This window comes from Bidens hawaiensis, unplaced genomic scaffold, assembly GCF_021521415.1.
Source record: "Bidens hawaiensis isolate Kalapana, Puna unplaced genomic scaffold, B.hawaiensis_p1.1 tig00006617_1, whole genome shotgun sequence".
NCBI lineage: Eukaryota > Viridiplantae > Streptophyta > Magnoliopsida > Asterales > Asteraceae > Bidens > Bidens hawaiensis.
This window is the reverse complement of record NW_027491447.1, coordinates 979,546-1,001,033: the sequence shown is the minus strand read 5'-3', so window position 1 is coordinate 1,001,033 and position 21,488 is coordinate 979,546. Positions and strand designations below refer to the sequence as shown.

Genomic DNA, 21,488 nt, shown 5'->3' with positions numbered 1-21,488 from the left:
TTCACAAGGAACGATACTCTATCAATTTGTATACATGTAATTTTATCCTGAGAACATCTATGAAATTTTGACCCTACTCAATCGATATTTTCTTCCAACAATCAATCTCCTGAATCATCTCCTCCTCGCCCACGTCCTTTACCAATGCATATTAACATCCAGAATGGCATCTATCCATGACCGAAAATATTTAGTGCTTGTTAAAAATGGCACTTGAGCATTGTTGTTTTCTTATTTAAGAATTCATGTACTGATATTTTACACCATAGTAAGAGAAACAATGTTCTTATTTGATCTAGAAGAGTATGAAATCTTGTAGGGTTCACCTAATTCAATTATTATTAACATAAATGATGAATGATCCATTGGTGAAATTTTGATAATGCATCTATCTTTAGTCTCTTTTAACGAAGAATGCTTTGTATCAAGGAATCCAAATATATGGTCGCAATTGGGGCAAACTATAGTATTCAGATACAAATAAAACAAATCAAGGAACATTACTTCATTATACATAAACAAAAGTTGTCTCATATATCTCTATTTCTACGTAAGTGACAAAACCAACAATATGTGTAAAGTAACTTTTGTTTAAGCGAGGTGAACTAGTTAATGTTAATGTTCCTTGATTTGTTTTGTTCAAGTATAGTGGCATAATAATGTTCTTCGATTTTTTTTATTAATGGCTGAATACTATATTTCAATTTAGCCTATGAGACAATGGAATACAAAACTAACTCACTAAGATGATTATATAAATTAAAATTTCATGTTGATTGCGTATTATGAAACTGGACTAACAGTAAAAGTATGTGAACGTTGCATACAAAGAGAGATAATTATTTTATTTGATAAACGTATTATAAAAGAAATACAATGAATAAAGCCTAATCAATATACAACTCTAACACGTATTAAATTAACAAGATAAGCCATATGTGAAGTGTGTGTATATTATAAAGATAACATTAAAAACCATATGTATAGTATATCTTAAATATATATAAAATGAAATATTTAAAAGCTTTCTGATTGTTTTCTACATCTTCTCAAATCACCATATTATTTTATTTGTAAATGAAGGCTTCTTATGCATTTAACCGAATTCATAGGTATAGGTCTTACCAAACCCAGATAGCCCTTAAACGGTTTATGATATGAAAGTTATATAAAATAGAGATATACTAAAATTAATATCCGATTTTTTTTAAAAAAAATATTATTTATAATTAGAAAACAATTTTATAGTAAAAAAAAAGCAAGTTATGGGTCACCAAACCCAGATAGCTTTTAAACTATGTTATAGCATCTCATTTATTTGTGAAACATTTTAATCATCAAAAACTAAGTATATTATTAACTTTCTTACGATAAATAAAATTAAAATCCAAATAAATATATTAATATTAGAAACAAATGATGTAAAACAACATGTAATACGAGAGATAAAAGCTAGTTTATAATAAAATAAAGCTCTAATATTTATAAAAACAATATATTATAGGGCATTTATAGCGCTTATTATTACGTACTTTTGCAAGAATGTCAATTTATATTAGACAAACAAACGACAAGATCGAATCTTAATGATTTGTTTGGAATATAGGGTAATCCAAAAGTGTAAAAACAAATTAATTTCATATATCTTCTGTGACAAATATTTTAAATACACATAACTAACATAACTAACTGTAAACACATTTTTATCATATTAAGTATCATCATCATCGCACTCAGTATATCATATTAATTATAACTATCCTAATTCAAAATTTAAAAAGTTGCTATCGTGAGACTTTAACTAAAAATAATAATAATTAAGATGAAGAATGAGTCCAAATACAACCGTTGAAAGCTATCCAATGACAAAGCTATGGAAATAATCGAGCATCATCTCCATTTACAATTTCTTTTTGACTTCTAGTTCGCATTTTCACACACACTATGTATGTGAAACAATACAAGAAACAAGCAAACATATACACATCATACCCCCCACACAATAACACAACCTGCTTCTTTCTCCTATCTTCACAATCATGGCTACTCCTCCTCACATCTTTTATCTCATTCCTCTTATTATTCTTGTTGTTTTCCTTTCATCATCATGTGCAAGAACTATTCCTTCTTTAAGTTCTTTTCATCATTCAAAACCTTTCAAAAAAACAGGCCACCAACTCATCAAAGACCTCAATTTGCATCCGAGTCTTGACATTAATATCGTTAAGTTCCTACAATCATTCGTCATATCTTGATCAACAACTCAAAGTTACACAATATGGAATTGTTGAGAAACGGTTATCGCTATCTGTTCTTGGTGACTCTGGAGCCACTGTTCATGATCTTGCTCAACACGCTGGATATTATCGCATTGAACACACCGTTGATGCCCGGTATGTTATCGTTTCGTGATTTCAACTTAACACCTTTTATTTATACTGGTACTGTTATATAAATCATGTAAAAAAAAGTTTTGGAAAACCTACCCCTTTAAAAATATCTTGATGATTGGGAAAAGTTAGGAATATTGGTTGGGAAATTTGACTACTTCTTTATTCTATTGGTACTATTTCTAATACAGAATCTTTTAATGATTTGAGTATTGGAGTGGATACACTGTGCTTAGAAAGAATGCATATTCACATGTGTAGTTTATATATGATGATATACAATTACATTATTTTTAACAGAGTTTATTATTTAGTTCCATTTACAAAGGCAAAGCCTTTAAAAAGAGGTTGCGACACAGCATGTTGTCTGCTTGTCTATCACTTTATTATAATAATTTTGAATTCAATGAGAAATCTTTCATTTAAAAAAACATTTAAAAAAAAAGTCTTTAAACACATGAGTTTTAGAGGGGGGTGCCTTGGGTTTATGTCCCACAGAAGACGGAAATTAAAGAAATTCGTCATTAAAAAAAATTGGTTTTCAATTATTAAACACAAATAAATTACTATTCACCAATTTGGTTTTGTTCTTCTTTCAAAAAGTTATGTAGCCGTTAAATAAAATTCAACTGATCATATATATTGAATATTGATTCGTTAGTTACAAAAATATGATATTTTTATTCCATTTTAATGCAACATGGACTCGGTTGTATATGCAGGTTGTTCTATTTTTTCTTTGAATCAAGAAAGGCCAAAAGTGACCCAGTGGTTATATGGCTAACCGGGGGACCAGGGTGCAGTAGTTCACTGGCTCTTTTTTATGAAAATGGCCCTTTTAAACTTACCAACAACTTGTCTCTTGTCTGGAACGACTACGGCTGGGATAAGGTTCATTTAGTTTGGCTCAAAATATTCTATAAAATATCGTACCAAGTGACGCTCACAAGTTAGTTTTCAAACAGGTTTCGAACTTGATATACGTCAATCAACCAACAGGAACTGGTTTCAGTTATAGTTCTAGCGACCAAGACGTCCGCCACGATGAAACCTGTGTCAGCAATGATCTTTATTACTTCTTGCAGGTTTGTTGCTAAACCTAAATTCCATCAAGTTGTCTACTAATTTTTGCTTCAAGGTTTTTCAAATATTAATCAACAATGATTCACATATTCAAATATATAGGTGTAACCGAATTACAAGATAATGTGATAATGATAAACAATAAATCAAATAATAATAACTATAATGAATAATAAATCCTGCTAACATTTTTGTTGAGTTGGATTAAACTTAACTTTTTTATGAATGTAGGCATTCTTCAAGGCACATCCGGATTATGTCAACAACGACTTTTACATAACTGGAGAATCATATGCCGGGCACTACATTCCGGCCTTTGCTGCTCGAATTAATCAAGGGAACAAGAACAAACAAGGGATTCATATAAATTTGAAGGGCTTTGGAATTGGAAACGGGCTTACAGATCCTGCAATCCAGTATAAAGCATACACCGATTACGCTTTGGCTAATAAGTTGATCTCACAATCAGATTACTCCCAGATAAACCAACAAATACCCGATTGTGAAGCGGCAATCAAATAATGTGGTATGCATATATAACAATTTCTATTTTTGTGTGTGTGTGTGTGATTTTAGTCATTCCCTGGGCAAAATCAAGTATGCCACTTGTGTCTCTAGGTACAACGGGTACAACAACATGCGTGTTGGCGTTGGAAACTTGTCAGGAAATTTTCGAGGATATCTTGGATATTGCAGGCAATATAAATGTAAGATCACAAACAATATTACCCGAAAAAACATAACCATTCAACATTTACTAATGTTAACTTCTTTTCTTTGTAGTATTATGATATTAGGAAACAATGTCAGGGGAGTTTATGCTACGATTTCTCCAACATGGAAAATTTCCTGAATGAACCATCGGTGAAAACAGCGTTAGGTGTACCAAGCGACATAGATTTTGTTTCGTGTAGCGATGCAGTACACGAGGCGATGCTAAATGATTGGATGCGAGATCTTGAAGTTGGGATTCCAGCACTTTTGGAGCAAGGAATTGAGTTGCTTGTATATGCTGGAGAATATGATCTTATTTGCAATTGGCTAGGTGTGTTCTTGATCTGAAACTCTTGAAATAAATAAAGAATTTTTTTTTATTAAAAAACATATGAGAAATTTTCAGGGAATTCGAGATGGGTTGATGCTATGGTGTGGTCGGGTCAGAAACAGTTTCTTGCAGCTTCGAATGTGTCGTTTGTAGTTGGTGGGAAAGAAGCTGGAGTTATGAAGAACTATGGACCGCTTACGTTTCTTAAGGTTCATGATGCTGGACACATGGTTCCAATGGATCAACCGGTAGCTGCATTGCAGATGTTGCAGCTCTGGACTACCGGAAAGCTAACATCAAAAAGGGGATGATAAGCTTCCATGAATGAAGAAAAAAGAAACTGAATGATTTTTACTTGTTAGTGTTTCAAGTGTTTGCTGTTTTTTTGAATATTGTTCCACTTAAATGAAAGAAAGAAAATTTTACTTGTAATTAGATATCTGTTTGCCAAATTTTTATTTCTTATGTGTATTGTTTTGTAGTGACAAGATGAACATGGAACCAACCGGTCCAAACCAGATTAGACATGAACCTAAGATCATAGTTATCAAATGCGATAAGCGCTCGAAAGCGTTGACGTGGGGCCTAACGCCCAGGTGATAAGCGCAAAAAAAGCGCCCGGCTTAAAAAAACGCACATTAAAAAACAAAAATTTAACTAAAGTAGAACATCTTAATAAGAAAACAAGCATTCATTCTTGAAAAAGTTCAAAAACAACCAAAAACCGAAATCCAAAACATTACATACCAAGTACATCTTACAAAGAAAACATAGAACACATAAAATGTAGGATAAAAAGAATGAAATCCGTTGAGTTGGAGGATGCAACATCAAACTGAGATTGACTAGCCATTTACTGAATCAAATATTAAAGTTAGATTAGATTGTAAGAAATAAAGAACATAAAATGCAGAATAAAAAGAAAAAAATCTGAAAAGAAGAACAAAATGATTTTTTTTATCAAATAATTATCGATAAGAACAAAACTAACTTGTAAATTATGAGTTTCTTCAATGATTTTATGTGTGATAAGATTGATTATGGAATCCCTTAAATAGTGGAGTTTTAGGTTCTCCTAGAGAATAGGAACAGGTTGTTTAAATGATATTTAACGCATATGGAAATATGGGATAAAAATCTGGCGCTTTAAAAATCTGAGGCATGCAAGTCGCAATTAATTCGCCTCGCTCATTAAATGCGCTTAAGCGCAAAAGGTGCTCGATTTTGATAGCTATGCCTAAGATTAAAATATTCATAGACCGTAGACTGTAGAAATTATAGATTTCGTAATCCCTTAAATAACTTTCTAATATGTGAAGTTCGATTGATGACACTTAAATTAACAACATAAATCAATGTTAGTCTAAGGAAAATATGATTTAAAAGTATCATGCATAATCAACGGTAAACGTTAATAAAATTTTCAATTAAATCAAACGAGATTTATATTTTAAAAAGGGTTAAAGTTTGTGAATAGAGTTATGATTGATCACTTTCCTTCATGACCCGACAATGAATTAGCATAGCATTTGATGTAGTATAAAGTTTATGGAAAATCACTAGAATTAATGACTATTTTACTTAACATATAGCCATTTGAAATAAGCTATAAAAAAAATTGGAATGACCATTTTAACTAAACCTATAGCCATAGCCATATAAGGAAAATTAGTGAGGGTGGATCGAAAAGCATAATGTTTACTTTTTGTTTTGAATGCAGTGTTGTAACATCTGAGTATATAACCGGTGTGTAAGTTCCCGTCCAACTTCTTGCTATACTAGTTGTTAGTTTCTAATAGAATTGGTCATTCATAAAAAAAATTTGTCTATATGCATGAAATTATAAGTGTATCACCCGATCAAAATACGTCGTGTCATAAATACCATCATTGACTAATTTTTAGGATGACACGGAAATCTACTTAGATTACAAATCTATAAAAACACTTTTTAGAAAACTCATTCAGAATACCAGTTTTATCTCGTCTCTCACTCAAATTCTTCATTCAATTATTATACGGAGGGTTGTATATCACTTATTCTCTCTACACCGCATAGACTCCAAATTGTATTTAAAAACACCTAATTTAAACTTTAGACAAACGTGATGTGATAATTTTATTTATTACTATTTGAGTAAATTGCAGTTTGCATCCTTGTGATTTATGGGTGGGGACGCACTTAAGACTCTATTTTAAAAAACGACCATGGGGAGCCTTTGGTGCTGTTTGTTTTTCAGAGGTAAAATGTCAGAAGACTGCGAAACCACATCTGCCAACATCTGTAGCAGAAGAGGTGGACCAAAACTCTGCAGTCTGCAACAAGAAGACTGTTTGTTTTTTAACGTCTGCAGACTGCTAAAATAAGCTGAAATTTAAATAAACTGAAATATAAATAAAAAAGGTCTTCAACATTCAAATTTAAATAATAGTCAACAACACTGAAATAATATTCATAATACCACAAACATTTTTTAAATCATTTATTCCGTATTTTGTATTAACTGCTCAGCAATTTCATCTCTTAACTGAGTCATATATTCCCGATCTGATGCAGTGCCAAGTGCTTCAACCTCGTCTTCATCAGCATCAATTTGCCTACGACTATTTCCAATCGACACATTGGGTTGATCGTATTGTGTAAACAACTCATCGTCCAAACCTTGTTTCCTAATAAAATTATGTAGCGCGAAACATGCAACGGTAACTTTCCTTTGTGTTTCCAATGGAAATGGTGTCATCCTCTTCAATATAGGAAATCTTGCTTTCAAGACACCCAAAGCACGCTCAATGACGTTTCGAAGTTTTGCATGTGCATGATTAAATTTTTCTTTATTGGTTAACGCACGTCTCCGACGAAAATCTCCAAGCCAATACCTCACATTACGATATGGAGCCATAAATCCTCGTATGTGTGCATACGCGGCGTCACAAAGATAGTATTTCTCTGTAAATATTTTCAATTAATTACAATATTAAACTAACATAGAAATAATTAACAAACAATAAAAATACCTGATGGTGGAAATGGGAATGGCGCGTGTGGATCTAATAATGCCTCTGATAATATTCTAAAATCATGTGCTACCCCTTCCCATCCGGCCACAAGAAAAGTAAAAATCATGTTAAAATCACAAATTGCTAATACGTTTTGATAACAATCACCCTTTCCCCTTCCTTTATATAAATCTTGTTGCCTAGTAGGAACAACAACATGTATCAAGGTCCCATCAAGTGCACCAACCGCTCCTTTAAAAATCTTTCGTAGCCTCTTGTTATGTCCCGGAATGTTTGGATTCGGATTAAAAGAAGTTGGTACTATTATATCTTTGGCGAAAAGCATCATTTTATCCAACACTTCATGAAAGAATTTATGAATTGTTTGCTTTGAGTGTTGAAATCTACGCTTGATAACCACGTAACGTTGGTTATGGCCGATTATCATCAAAAACATAGCCATTTTTTCCTCAACCGAAACATGTTTACTATCCTTTAACGAATAATTTGTTCTAAAATGTGCACATAGTCGAACAAATGATTCACGGGACATGCGTAACAATTCAATGCATTGTTTGGGATTTCCTTGCAATAACTCTAACGTGTATTTATGTCCCGTTATTGTCGAATCATTGTCTCGTTTTCGTTTCAAACCCCTCTTCCAAAAAAAGCGGATATACAAGTACATAACAACTACCAGAAGTATTTTCTCATCATTATTCATTATGAACCTGTTAATAAAACATAAACAACCATGTCATATAGCTATAACAAAACAACCATTATCATAAAGCATAAACAACCATGTCACATAGCCATAACAAAACAACCATTATCATAAAGCATAAACAACCATGTCACATAGCTATAAAATAACATACAATGTGTTAAACTTAACCAAAAAGCATAGAATGTTTTCAACATAACTAAAAAAACATACACCAAAAACAAATAATGTTTTCAACAAAACAAAAACTACTTCATAAGTCCTAAATTTTTAGCCGTCATCTCGATCCACCCTTTTAACACGACGGGAACATTTGGCAATGCCATCCACGCCTCTCTCATGTCCGTGGTCATTTCAAAAATATGAAAAGCAACCAAATATAGAAGGTCCGTCGGCTCTAACCCAACCAAACTTAACTTCTCAGAACACTCAACAACTGTTGTAACTACCGGGCGTTTTTTTTTCAGGTTTTTCCCTAGTCAAATGTCGCAAAGCATTTTTCATGTCAAGTGCTAAATCCTCAAAAGTGACAGATGATGATGGTTTTGAGGTTTTAGCCCTTTTGGGGGTAGGCTCGGGAGTAGGCTCAGGAGTAGGCTCAAAAGTAGACTCGGTAGTAGGCCCGGTAGTAGGACTAGTGCCGGCATCATCTTCTGTGTTGTCCATAATCATCAGTTGTTGGACCGATTGGAGTCGATGACAAGAGGATGATCCAACCACTGATGTTTGGGTTGAGGTCCACTTGCGATTCCCCGTGGCAATATTCTCATCAAACAGTTGTGCATGAAGTTCCGGAAATGCTAATGGAGTTGTCTTTAAGGATGCCGCTTTCGAATGCCCCTAAAAAATAATGGTAGATGTTAAAAAATAAACTAGGGGTGGACTTTAAGGTAGAGGTAGATGTTAAAAAATAAAAATATATGAACAAACCTTCTTAAAGTCTTCCCATTCCTCGTTCGTTAAGGTAAAGGTATTTGTTTGAGGGTTGTAGATGTTGCCGGTTTTGTTTTTCAAATACAACCATCCTATGTATTTGGCTTTAAGATTATCATAGGCGTTTTTGACTTGTTTTTGAGTCAAATCCAATCCAAACTTTTCCTTAAGAACCCGTATTACCTTAGCCCACGAGTCTTTGTGCAAACTCAACCCTTTTTTACCCACGGTGTTTTTCTCTTCAATGCATGTTTCTAATAAACATTTTATTTGCTCATTCGACCAATGTTGTTTCTCTACCATTTTTATGATCAACTAACAAGAAACAACAATTCTATTAAAACAACAATTCATCGAACCTAAACTTTCTACAAACTTTATTCAACAACAAAGTATTAACAATATTCAACAAACCTAAACTTTCTACAAACTAATAACAATCTAACAAAATTAACAAAAACCTTTAACAGTTAACAAAACACTACAAACTTTATTCAACAACAACTAATAACAATATTCAACAAACCTAAACTTTCTACAAACTAATAACAATCTAACAAAATTAACAAAAACCTTTAACAATTAACAAAACACTACAAACTTTATTCAACAACAACTAATAACAATATTCAACAAACCTAAACTTTCTACAAACTAATAACAATCTAACAAAACTAACAAAAACCTTTAACAATTTACAAAACTACAAACTTTATTCAACAACAACTAATAACAATATTCAACAAACCTAAACTTTCTACAAACTAATAACAATTAACAAAACACTACAAACTTTATTCAACAACAAAGTATTAAAAATATTTAACAAACCTAAACTTTCTACAAACTAATCAAAATCTAAAAAAATTAACAAAAAACTAACAAAATCTAACAATCTAAAACTTTAACAATCTAACAAAATCCAACAAAACTAACAACAAACTAACAAAATCTAGCAATCTAAACTTTAACAATCTAACACACTTATAAAATTAAAAGAATAGGTAATTAGATTATAGCAATGGTGGTGGTGGTGGTGGTGGTGGAGGAGTATTAAACCTGGACAAAGAGAAAAGAGGCCGGCGGGTTGCAGGGTGGAGGAGCAGCGGCGGCGGCGTGGTGAGTGGAGCGGCGGCGGTGTGGATGCAGCCGGCGGGTTGCAGGGTGGAGGAGCTGGGCGGCAGTGGAGAGGAGTTAGGAGGAGGAGTGGAGTTAGGGTTTGGGGTATCTGATGAATGATCGATTAAATAAGAATGGGTAGAAGAGGTCAGAAGTAATAATACCAACACTTTTGGGAGAAGAGGGCGCGCAGACGTTTTTTAATGAAACGTCTTCGGAAAAAACAAACAAGCTGCAGAGCCCAAGCTCTGCGCGCCCTCTTCTCAGTGCAGACAAAAGAGGTGGAGAAGTGCTTTTGAGGAAAAACAAACAACACCTTTGTGATTTACAGGCGGGGTCAGCTTGTGTCCCTCTGTCTATTCATCGTTTTCTTGGACGTTACACACAAGTATGTTTGTAATTGTGCCACCATGTAAAATAGGGTCTCAAGTGTGTACCGCACATAAACCACATGAACACAAATTGTAATTTACACTTTTTTTTTATTATTATTAACAACTCGTATACTCCTAAAATTATTTTACAACAACCACTGGGCTTATACTAGGGCTGTTCACGAGCTGAGTCAGCGTCGTTTCAAGCCCAAGCTTGAAATTAAATGAGGCAGCTCAGCAAGGCCCGAGCATGATTTTGAAGTTACACAAGCCTAAGATCGAGGCGACGAGTCAAGCCATGACTCGAGTCGAGCTTGGGTCGATTTTGGCTATGTTACAAAAATGAGCCAGCTTAGTTCAAGTTGTTATGAATCAAGTTTTTTTAGCTAGTTTTATTATAGGTTTTATCAAGCAAGCCACAAACCTAAATTTCAAGTTTTTTTTTTCGTTACTAAAAATGATTATTATTGTAATAATTACGTCATCGATCCACGACAGTCAAAACTGATATACCCAGAAATCGTTTGGGGTATATCATTTGCCGCCACTCAGTTCGAATTTGTTGATAGTCAAGGTAAATCTTTCTTTCTGTCTTCTGTATCTACTGAATTTGTTGATCACCATCTGTTCGATCATATGCCTCAATAATCAAAACCCTAGAAAACCCCAAATCCCCCTAATTTGTGTTATGTATATGTGCTTATTTGACTTCTATTGCAGTGAAATTGAACACCAGTTATTGAATGGATGCTGATAGGTAATAATACTTTCTTTACAATTTTTCAATCTGCTTTTGGTACTTGTTAATAATAATAACAATATTTCTGTTTTAGGTTGAATTCACCACAGACCTCAGCTGTTCTGTTTGAAGTCATGGGATACCAGCTCCAGTTTTCACAGGTACATGATTATATACACATTTGAATGTATTTGCTTTTAGCATATGCGCTTGTAAGATTTGTGTCTTCGGTTATTAGGATCCAAATTCTAAGCATTTAGGGACAACCGTGTGGGATGCTTCCATGGTATTGGTCAAGTATCTGGTAACAATTATCATTTCTAATTCTTGTTAATTATGTATGATTGAATGATTGATTATATGGTTACTTTTGTATGAATGTATGCTTATGGATGAAATATTGCAGGAGAAAAATTGCAGGAAGGGGCGGTTTTGTCCATCGAAACTGAAAGGAAAACGTGTTATTGAACTTGGAGCGGGCTGCGGTGTTGCAGGTTTTGGTGAGATCTCTCACGTATGCAGCATATCAGTATATTCTTATATTTTGTTATATGATGTATGATGATTGTGTTTTTAGGCATGGCATTGCTTGGGTGTGATGTTGTTTCAACAGACCAAGTTGAGGTTTTGCCTCTTTTAATGCGCAACGTTGAACGTAATACTTCGCGAATCACGCAGATGAATCCTGATGCAGGTTCTTGAGTTTTTTAATTATTAGTTCAGTAATTATGCATCAAAGTTTCAGTTATCTTGTTTTTCCATTTTGTTTTTAAACTAATGGTTTTTGCTTACATATCAACCCATTATAAAGCAAATGGGTCAAGATTGCTCGTGTAATCATTACTTCATCACAAAAATAATTGCCCGATAATTTAAAATATGTACGGTTAATGCAGTTTTTAGTTGGCATAATGGCAATTTTACCGTTAATGCATGAAAGATACTTATAAATTTGGAGAACTTGCAAGATATGATGATAATTGATAAAGGTAATTAAGGGAATATTGATAATTCACAACTATTCATTTCAAAAATCGCACTTTGTGACAGGGAATAAATAAATAATGCTCATCTGTTTCTTAAATGAATTAATTTGTTACCTTTTGTTATAAACATGTGAAAAATATTACTAAAATAACAAGATTAAATAACAATTACGCACATATATTAAACGGTGATTTCAGGAACTTCTCTTTACACGCCACAAATATTGATTTATGTACAATTGACAGCAGAAACAACCTTAGAAAAGAAGTATCATATGTTACCTTTGGAATCTTTGAACGTGATATTTGATTCTTTTATTTCATCTTCTCAGATTCGATCGGGTCCATAACTGCTGCAGAGCTCAGTTGGGGCAACCATGATCATATAAGGGCACTCGATCCACCTTTTGACTACATTATTGGCACTGATGTTGTATGTTTAACTAAAACCGGAATCCGTGTTTTTTCACTTTAATTGGTTTGGTCTTCTTAACTCATAATTATATGACAATATTTTTCTGTGTTACTACAAGGTTTATGCTGAGCATCTGTTGGAACCACTATTGCAAACAATGCTTGCACTGTCGGGGCCCAAAACCACGATTTTGGTGATTACTAAACAACATTTAATCACTGCCCTATTCACTATTGTGCACATTCATTTCTTATATACATTTCGTATGCTCTTTTATTGCAGATTGGGTATGAAATTCGTTCAACAAATGTTCATAACAAATGATTGAGTTATGGAAGAAGCATTTTGAGGTGAAAATAGTGCCCAAATCAAAGGTATACCTGATTTCACAACTACAAACATGTTTATAAATGTTCTTCATTTTCAAGATTCAAGATTCACTTTTTTAATTTAAGTTTTTTTTTCCTCAATAGATGGACAGGAAGTATCAGCATCCAAGTATACAGCTTTACATCATGACCTTAAAGTCCCCAGAAGGAATTATAAATCTTGATCCCATTACCGAAAATGATGCAAATGAAAAGATTGAAGATGAAGCTGATAATGATAATGATAATGAATTGCCACAAGAAATCCGGACTCTTAGTGACTGGGAAGCCAGAAGATATGGATCAATGGCTGCTCGGCTTCTTAGAGACATCAAGATAAGTTAGATCCCTGTTGTATGTTTACAATGTTTTCTGTTTTAATTTGATTATAAAACATCATGAAATTACACCGCTGAGACCATGTTGAGGAATTTGGTGGCGCGTTCAGTAGTAAAAGACAGTTTCGCCCTACTGAATTGTAGTATTAAATTCAAGAAATTTTGCAGTGCATATGTTCAATCTCTTCAATGACATTGTGCTTTAAACGTTTCATTAAGGTTGTTAAAAGAACGAGCCAGTGTAAATTCACACCCGAGCTTGCGATAAACAACAATACGAGTGAAGCTGACTTGGCTTGTAAGCTCCAATCTGAGTTGAACGTTAAGATATTTAATTACTTTTAACCAGGGCCCCAAATTTGTATTTTGTTTTAGGCCCCCTAAATACACATGACAGATGTGGCATTGTGGCGTCAGCTTACCATCACATCATGTTTCTTTGGGGCATTTTACCGCCAAACTCAATAAGCTTTAAGAATTATAATGTATTAATTGTGTTTGTTGATGTGTGTGGCCGTAGGGGTGGCAAAACAAACCTAAATTGGTTGTTTTGGGTCAATATGGATAACTTTTAAAATTGAAATAGGTCAGGATGGATCAAAGAACTTTTTAAGAAGGTTGAGATGGGTTAGGGAAAATGCTAGTAACTTTTGGTTATGGATTATAATTGATTAAAACAAGCTCCATACTATTCTATTTGAAACAAAACTCACGAAACCGAACCTAAACTGAAAACTTCGAAATCGAAAACAGCGAAACCTAATATATACCGAAATCGGCCAAAAACGAAGAAAGAACCAAAACCAATCTGAACCGAGAGAAAACTGGGATTTTTTTTAATAAACGGGGATGGCGGGGGAAACATTTTAGTTGTTTTACCTTTTTAGTTTTTTATTTATATTTTGAGTTATTATTTTTTATTGATTTTTTTGAATTTTTTTTTGATGGTTTTTGAAACCCTTTGTATTATAATAACCTTTACTTGGGTCAATATGGATTAACCCATACCCATCCGAACCTTAAAAAAAACTCATCTTGTGTCACACCCCGATCAAAGGCGGCGGAACATGCCGAGGTGTAACGATTGTCCATATGCACATGACACTAATTAAAGTGACAGTATTTAATAAACTCATTTCATTTCACAACATCGAAAATGTCACATAACAATTATCCATCAAATAACCATGAACAAGATATCACAAAATATGGCAAATTGATATTGTTCATTTTTACTAATATCCTAAGGTCTTTGATGTCGTTTTCTTCACAATCATAAATCAACCAAGACGCAAACCTGCAACATTTCATAAAATAAAGTTTGTCAACACAAAGGTCGGTGAGCAATTCATAAGTTTAATCATATTAGTATATAATAAAGATAGCAACAAAACTTGCATACGAAACGATAAATAAAAGTGGTAATTTGGATAAATAGATATCGCTAAACACATTAGCGACACCTAGCTATAAGGGGATGCCAAATAGTCTAGGATTTTATAGTTATCGTTAATTGCATTACGTTAACGACACCTTGCTATAAGGGGATGCCAAATAGTCTAGGATTTTATAGTTCCACCAACCAAAAGCGATAAACACATAGGCATATAAGCATAGAACACCAAATCGAGCAATTATTTAGGTAAAGTATACAACTACGTTTGTGGTTTAAGATTCAAATATAAAGCATTTTGTTGAATAAGTATGAAATGTCACCCCCAAAATAAAAGATGGAAAATGGGGTATGAAGTACTCACCTTCAAGTAGTAAACTTGAAAGATAATAATTTGGAGATTTGTCGGAACGACGAGTTTAGCGCACAATGCCTAAAAAGAAAAGAAGTCTTGAATTTAGAAAGGTTGTCTTGAAGGTCTTTAAACAAAATAAATGTTGAGAAATGTAAATAATTAAAGTTTAAGGTTTAAAATGTGACTATTTAAGAATTTATAATAATAACCCTTTAAAAATGTAAGTTTGCTCGAAACCGGGTTAAAGTATCTAACCTTAATATTTACTCAACCTATGTTAAGTAATAAGGTGGGTAAAATGCAAGAATGCAAATCCCTTTGGAATAAAGATACTAAAACGGGTTTTTTTATCGAGTGTTCGGGTTGTCGGTTCGGGTCTTGATAATTGGTCAAACCCAAAGTCAACTTTCCAAAATATTGAATGTTATGAGATAACTCAATAAAATTTAATAAGACTTAACCAAGTATGTAGTTCCATTGTTTTAGAACTAACAACGCACGTTAAGCGAGTGTTCGGTTTTATCGGTCCAAACTTTGTTATGAGATCAAGTTGGATCCAACATTTCCAAGTACTTAAGAAAATATTTAAAAATCAATTTGTAACTATTTTTAAAGAAATATACAAGTCTTGATGGCTAAAAAAAACACACTTGTGTGTCTTAAGCGAGCAAGAATCGGTTTGGTTCGGTTTCCATCTTACAACAAGTTCATAGATGGTTTCCACATGTCCAAACACTAAATAACTTGTATAATAATGTACAAATAAAAAAATACCAAAAGTTAACAATAAAGTCTTTAAACAAAAGTTCGGTTTTCGGTTCGGATCGTGTTTCGGGTTAAGACCGAGGTAAGATTCTACAAACCCATAACCGTAGAATTTGTAAAAAATGATTTTAGAAACTTAGATCTAACACTAAGTATGTTTAAACAAACAAAACTAGTAACAAAGTTCGGTTTACGGTTTAGAGCTATTTACGGTTAAACCGAAGCATAGACTCTTAAAAACCCATAACCATGGAACTTGTAAACATGACCAACAAACTAAAATAAGCAAGATTAATATGTATGAACAAGTTATATAGATGTATATATATCAAGGACACGAAGTCCTCCATGAAGCCTTGCCTTATGGGGTCCGAAACCTCACCGACCGGAATCGGAGAAGTAACTACCAAAGGTAAATAAGGGGTGTATATTATATATATGTTGCACAACCATAAACAAGTATTAATAAGGCTACATAAACTAATTAAGATGAAAGACCAAAATCCTTTAAGAACACTTAAGAAGATAACCTTGAATCTTTGATGTTTGAGATAGTTTTTTTTTTTTTGGAGTTGTAGCAAGGGAAAATGAAGAGGAAAGGTGGTGTATATATAGGGTAATGTTGGTGGTCAAATATGGGTGTGAGACACAAGAGTTTTCATGCAAAATGGATCAAGACAAAAACACAAAACATCAAAAAAAAATAAATAAATAAATAAATAAAAATAGGATGTTTTCAAGACCCAACAAGTGTGAAACAATATTGTAACATAAATCCATTATTTTGATTATAACATAAGCTTCGGTTTACAAATCGGGTCGGTTTACATAATAAACAAATACAAAAACGAATACAAACAAGACCCGAAATTGACGAATGTCACATCTTGACTCATATTCATCTTTATCCAAGCCTATTTTGACCATCATCCAATCTAACTAGTTTTATACCCGTCCGATGGCCAGGCAGTTTAATATGATGTCATAATCATATTAATATGCATTCTATAAAAATTAGTATTTGTTTAAAACGATATTACAACACAAACTAGAAAACTGATCCAACGATTGAGATCCATGATTTCCTTTTATCATTTTTACCTCATAATTGTCTGGCATAACTTATTTCAACATAATTTTTTATAGGCACCCATATTAACTTGAATTCATTTTAGATATAACTCATTTTGATCAGATCAATCTTAATACTTAGTTTAAAATGATAAAAGATATCATTTTACTTACAGCCCTTTGTAATCCAAAACCATTTTGAGCAGTTACGAGCCAGACCTGACCAGCCCATTTTGCAAGACTTTCATGATTAAGAGGAGAGAAAAGCCATTGGAAAACACAAATTAACCAACACGAGTCAACCTCAGACCCTTTAAACTAAACACACCATAACAAATCATTCCCAATTGTATTCAATAGGAAAAAAGTTGACCATTTATTAAAGATATAAAAACGAATATAAATCAGTGAACGTATTGCCGTTATTAGGTTACCTAAGTGTGAATAAGTCTTATAAGCTTATTAACAAAATTGCTTCTAGGATCCTCTTGCTCAACATTCGCCTGCCTATTTTTTTAGCTTTGCAATTCCTTCTTTAATTTCTTTATATCACCTACACTCGGCATCCATTTTATCCCAAACTCTTTGGCTCGGTCAAAGTGATTGATTAACTGTTTATTCACCATGAACTCTGCTTTGCATCCCAACAATAAGTCATTCCCAAGTATGCTCATTGCTCACTGGCTAGAACCATCTTTAAAACCACACAAACATGTTTAAAAAGAGGCCCGAAACGAAATATAGACTAATGATTTGCTCTTGTTTTTTCTTTTACCCCGGTTCCTGTCTTTTTGTTTGTATTCCATTATTGTAAAGACTGACACTGATGCATACAAATGTTTAAAAGAAAACCCCCCAAATTATCATACCGTCCACCCGCAACAGTTGAACTAACCTGGAAACTCATAAACATGAGATATGGTCAAAACGGTTATATCAAGCAAATGAAGAAAATGAAAATATAACATTAAGACCTGTGTAGTGCCTTTGAAAACAACTTCATATATGTCACGAGTAATAATAATAATGAAGTCCTCTTGCTAAACTCAAATCAAGAACCACTTTGTTCACACATCTTGATTCTTGCATTGTCCAAAGCTTGGAATTTCTCTAAATCACTCAATGCTTGATTTGATGAATTGTTTTTCTGAAACTCACTTCCTTCTTTTTTAAATTCTAATGATAGCTGCTAAGTTCTAACGATTATCGGTTCTCCACCATTTCAGTATTTAACCCCTTCTCTACAATCTAATAACAATAAGTAAGAGATGGAATAATAAGAGTCATAAATTTTAAATCAAATCACCAACCACTTTCTTTTTAATTTGCTCAAATGATTGCTTGTCTGGTTTGTCAATAATAAAGCAAACAGTTGTAAATGTGTGAGATGGCACGCCACATATCTCCAACAACATTCCATCTAGTAACTTTCTGTTGTTCAACTTTATCTGCAAGCAAAAGTAGGGAATTCAATTTCAATAATTGAAGAAAATAAACATATCACATAAAGCATAATCCCACAAGAAGACTCTGAAGTGATCAACATTTGATGTTGTCAGTACCTTCAAAAGCCTTATGGCCTTGACCCAAAAAGCCTCTAGCTATTTGCCACTGAAAGAAATCGATGGACTCCTGATTTTTAATTTACCATAAAATATTTTTAAGAAATATGCAATCAGGATTAGAAAAATAACCTACTTGAATATGTTCATTTAGATGACTCAATAAATGCATTATTAATTACCGTCAGGCTCTATATGTGCCGGAAACATGAAATTTTCGCTGCTTGCTCCTCCACGTCTACAATTACATAACTATATAAAGCAAAATCACATTAAAACCACCTAATCAGCCACAAATCAAATAACAATTCGAGATAGTACAGACTAGACCTGCTTTGATTACATTCCACACCACAGCAGAAGGAAGAGCGATTCCGTGGTCAGCAGTCGTAACCGTTTGTATTTAAGAAATGAATTTGTGATAGGAATTGAGGAAGAAAGGGTGTTAAATAGGGAATAGAAACCCTAAACGTGGGTGTGGGAGTGGGAGAGAAGATACTGGGAAGGACGCCGGAGAAAAAGGAACTTGAACATAAAACCGCAAGCTATGTAACTGATAGTAACCTCTGCTTCTAGAAGAAATTACAGGACTTCAAACGTCCAGATTTCATCTCAGACCAATCTAATGGTTATAAGTCATTCAAAGTTAGTATAATTACCGGGAACAATATATTATATAATTCAACCCATTCATATTGCCACCTCTTTGTGAGCAACCAAATGCTAATAATTTTAATGATTAGTGTGGAAAGTTGTAGATGTTAAAAACACTTTTGGAACACATTAATTGATTATTTTGGTTGGATTTTAGTACGAAGACGTGTAGGTAGCAGCTTCACAAGAGGAGCATGCATGTTTTCCGTTAACATCCATTTCACATGTCATATATTGTGTGTGACGCTAAAGTACTATCTCATGTCTTAACATGTGAGCTAAGAAATCGTACCTTATATTCTTTATCATGTGTGTATACCCATGCATGCATACATATAGAGAGAGAGGTGAGTTAGTGTACAAAACAAAATTAGCGTGTGAAGGATAAGAAGCTACCAGAATGTGGCACGTGACATATGACCGAGGGTATATGTCTTCGCAATAATTATGCACAAACGTAAATGAGTCAAATCTATACTCTTTAATAAAAAGCCGCATGTTTTGTTAATGGCATCTCAATTTCTTTAGACATATGAATTAAAATGAGTAAAATCTATACTCTCTAATAAAAAAGCCGCATGTTTTGCTAACTGTCACTCTTATATTAAATCTCATCATTTTTAATAAACTTATGATAATAATTATAATAACCTATTAAAAAAGACAGATAATAAAAAATTGTCAAGCCATGCATGTTTAATATTATTAAAATTTATGATTAAAAATTTTTTAATTTAATATTCACCTTTTTTTTAAATATTTAAAATTTGTAATTTATATAATAACAATTATGGAAGAATTGTGCAGTCAACTATTGTACTCTGGGCTTTAGTGTATGTATCATGGTTTTCTCATTTTTCATTTAGCAAGTGTCTTTGCCTTTCATATGTGTCTGCTTTTAAAACAATCTTAATTGGTTTTCCTTCCCCCAAAAACCCTAAATTGATCAGACACGCTCTCTCTTCTCTGTAGCGGACCTGAGCCTCGGTTAACAACCCCGTCTCAAATTTATGAAATTGGGTTGCGATGTTTGTTTTAGAGTTGCAATTTTTCAAGTGTATATTTTATGTGGTTTGCCTCTTATTTGTGTTGTCGGGTGAGAGTGTAAGTAGCAACCTATTCAGGGGTGGCTCGTTAGTTGCAGTCAGCTCTGGGTGTAATATTTGTGTGTTGTCGGTTCTGAATTTTCTATTATCGGGTTTGATTTTGTAAAGCCTAGCAACGGGATGATGTGACTGGTGAATTTGTACATTGATGTAGCCTTTTGTTTTTGAATCGAAGGCTTGCCTTTTCTGTCTCATAGTGCTTACATTTTTTTGCATAACTAGGGGTTTGGTTTTAGCAATTTTCTTTTGTCCATGTATTTCATCTCATTCATCATATAGTTTGAGAATTCATTGATATAATTAGGGCTTCGTATATCTGTTATAGGATTACTAGTAGGGGAGGTGGAAGAATTCGGTTAAACAGTCTTCAGCTTTAGTACAGCTTCTGGTCACAGATGCTAAAGTTATCTTTTATGTTTATGTGATTGTTGTGTGTTATGTTTTTTTATGATCCTTATACTCTATGTTTTCTTCACTTGGACATTAAGTGATCTTTTACTCTTATAAGCATTGAGGCATCTTTTGATGTCAAAATATAAAAATATAAATCTAAAGTTGTGCAAGGACTTTATACGCACAAGGAGAGGGTGTTTTTTCAGCTTTTAGTTCCAATCAAGTTGACGAATTTGTGTGTTGACCCGTTTAGTTTTTATAATATTATTTAATAGTGTTATTTGACATGAAGTCTGAATAAAATTGTTATACAAGTTTAAGTTGCCTTTTAATTTAGAAACTTTTGTATAATAATCTTACACGCTTGTTTCACAAACATTGCTTTTATTATATTTTTTGATGAATGATGACCTTATACTTTTACTCAAGCATCCCTCTGTTTACACTTATACTAATGTCTTATTAACCATTAGATGATTACTAATTACTTTTTTATGATTTGATTTAAAAAGCATTGCAAAGTGAAGTTTACAAATAATGTATGTTATTGAAATTGTTTTCGCATTATTTTTTACTTGCAGTTTGGTATACAAAGACTTTATTTTCTTTGTTGTTTGCAGTGCAGGTTCTTTAGCGGAAACTGTAACAACGTGTGAGGAGATGATAGAAGCATGCG

General features: G+C 33.2%; 2 protein-coding genes and 1 pseudogene across 2 annotated transcripts; 2 read left to right on the top strand and 1 right to left on the bottom strand.

The window, feature by feature from the left end:
* The first annotated feature begins 2,039 nt into the window (after positions 1 to 2,039).
* On the top strand, positions 2,040 to 4,858 carry LOC143633097 (serine carboxypeptidase-like; annotated as a pseudogene).
* A 2,142-nt stretch (positions 4,859 to 7,000) lies between these two features.
* On the bottom strand, positions 7,001 to 8,582 carry LOC143633121 (uncharacterized). Its single transcript, XM_077101466.1, has 4 exons — positions 8,494 to 8,582; positions 8,326 to 8,379; positions 7,533 to 8,245; positions 7,001 to 7,464 (listed from the first exon to the last, which is right to left on the bottom strand). The coding sequence occupies exons 1-4, from the start codon at positions 8,580 to 8,582 to the stop codon at positions 7,001 to 7,003; spliced, it is 1,320 nt and encodes a 439-aa protein (XP_076957581.1).
* A 2,911-nt stretch (positions 8,583 to 11,493) lies between these two features.
* On the top strand, positions 11,494 to 13,030 carry LOC143633120 (uncharacterized; the record flags this gene model as incomplete). The annotated part of the gene is made up of 6 exons (XM_077101465.1): positions 11,494 to 11,567; positions 11,645 to 11,710; positions 11,813 to 11,906; positions 11,984 to 12,100; positions 12,725 to 12,825; positions 12,926 to 13,030. Coding segments are annotated over exons 1-6 (510 nt in total), but the record flags the coding sequence as incomplete, so codon positions are not given.
* Positions 13,031 to 21,488: the final 8,458 nt, after the last annotated feature.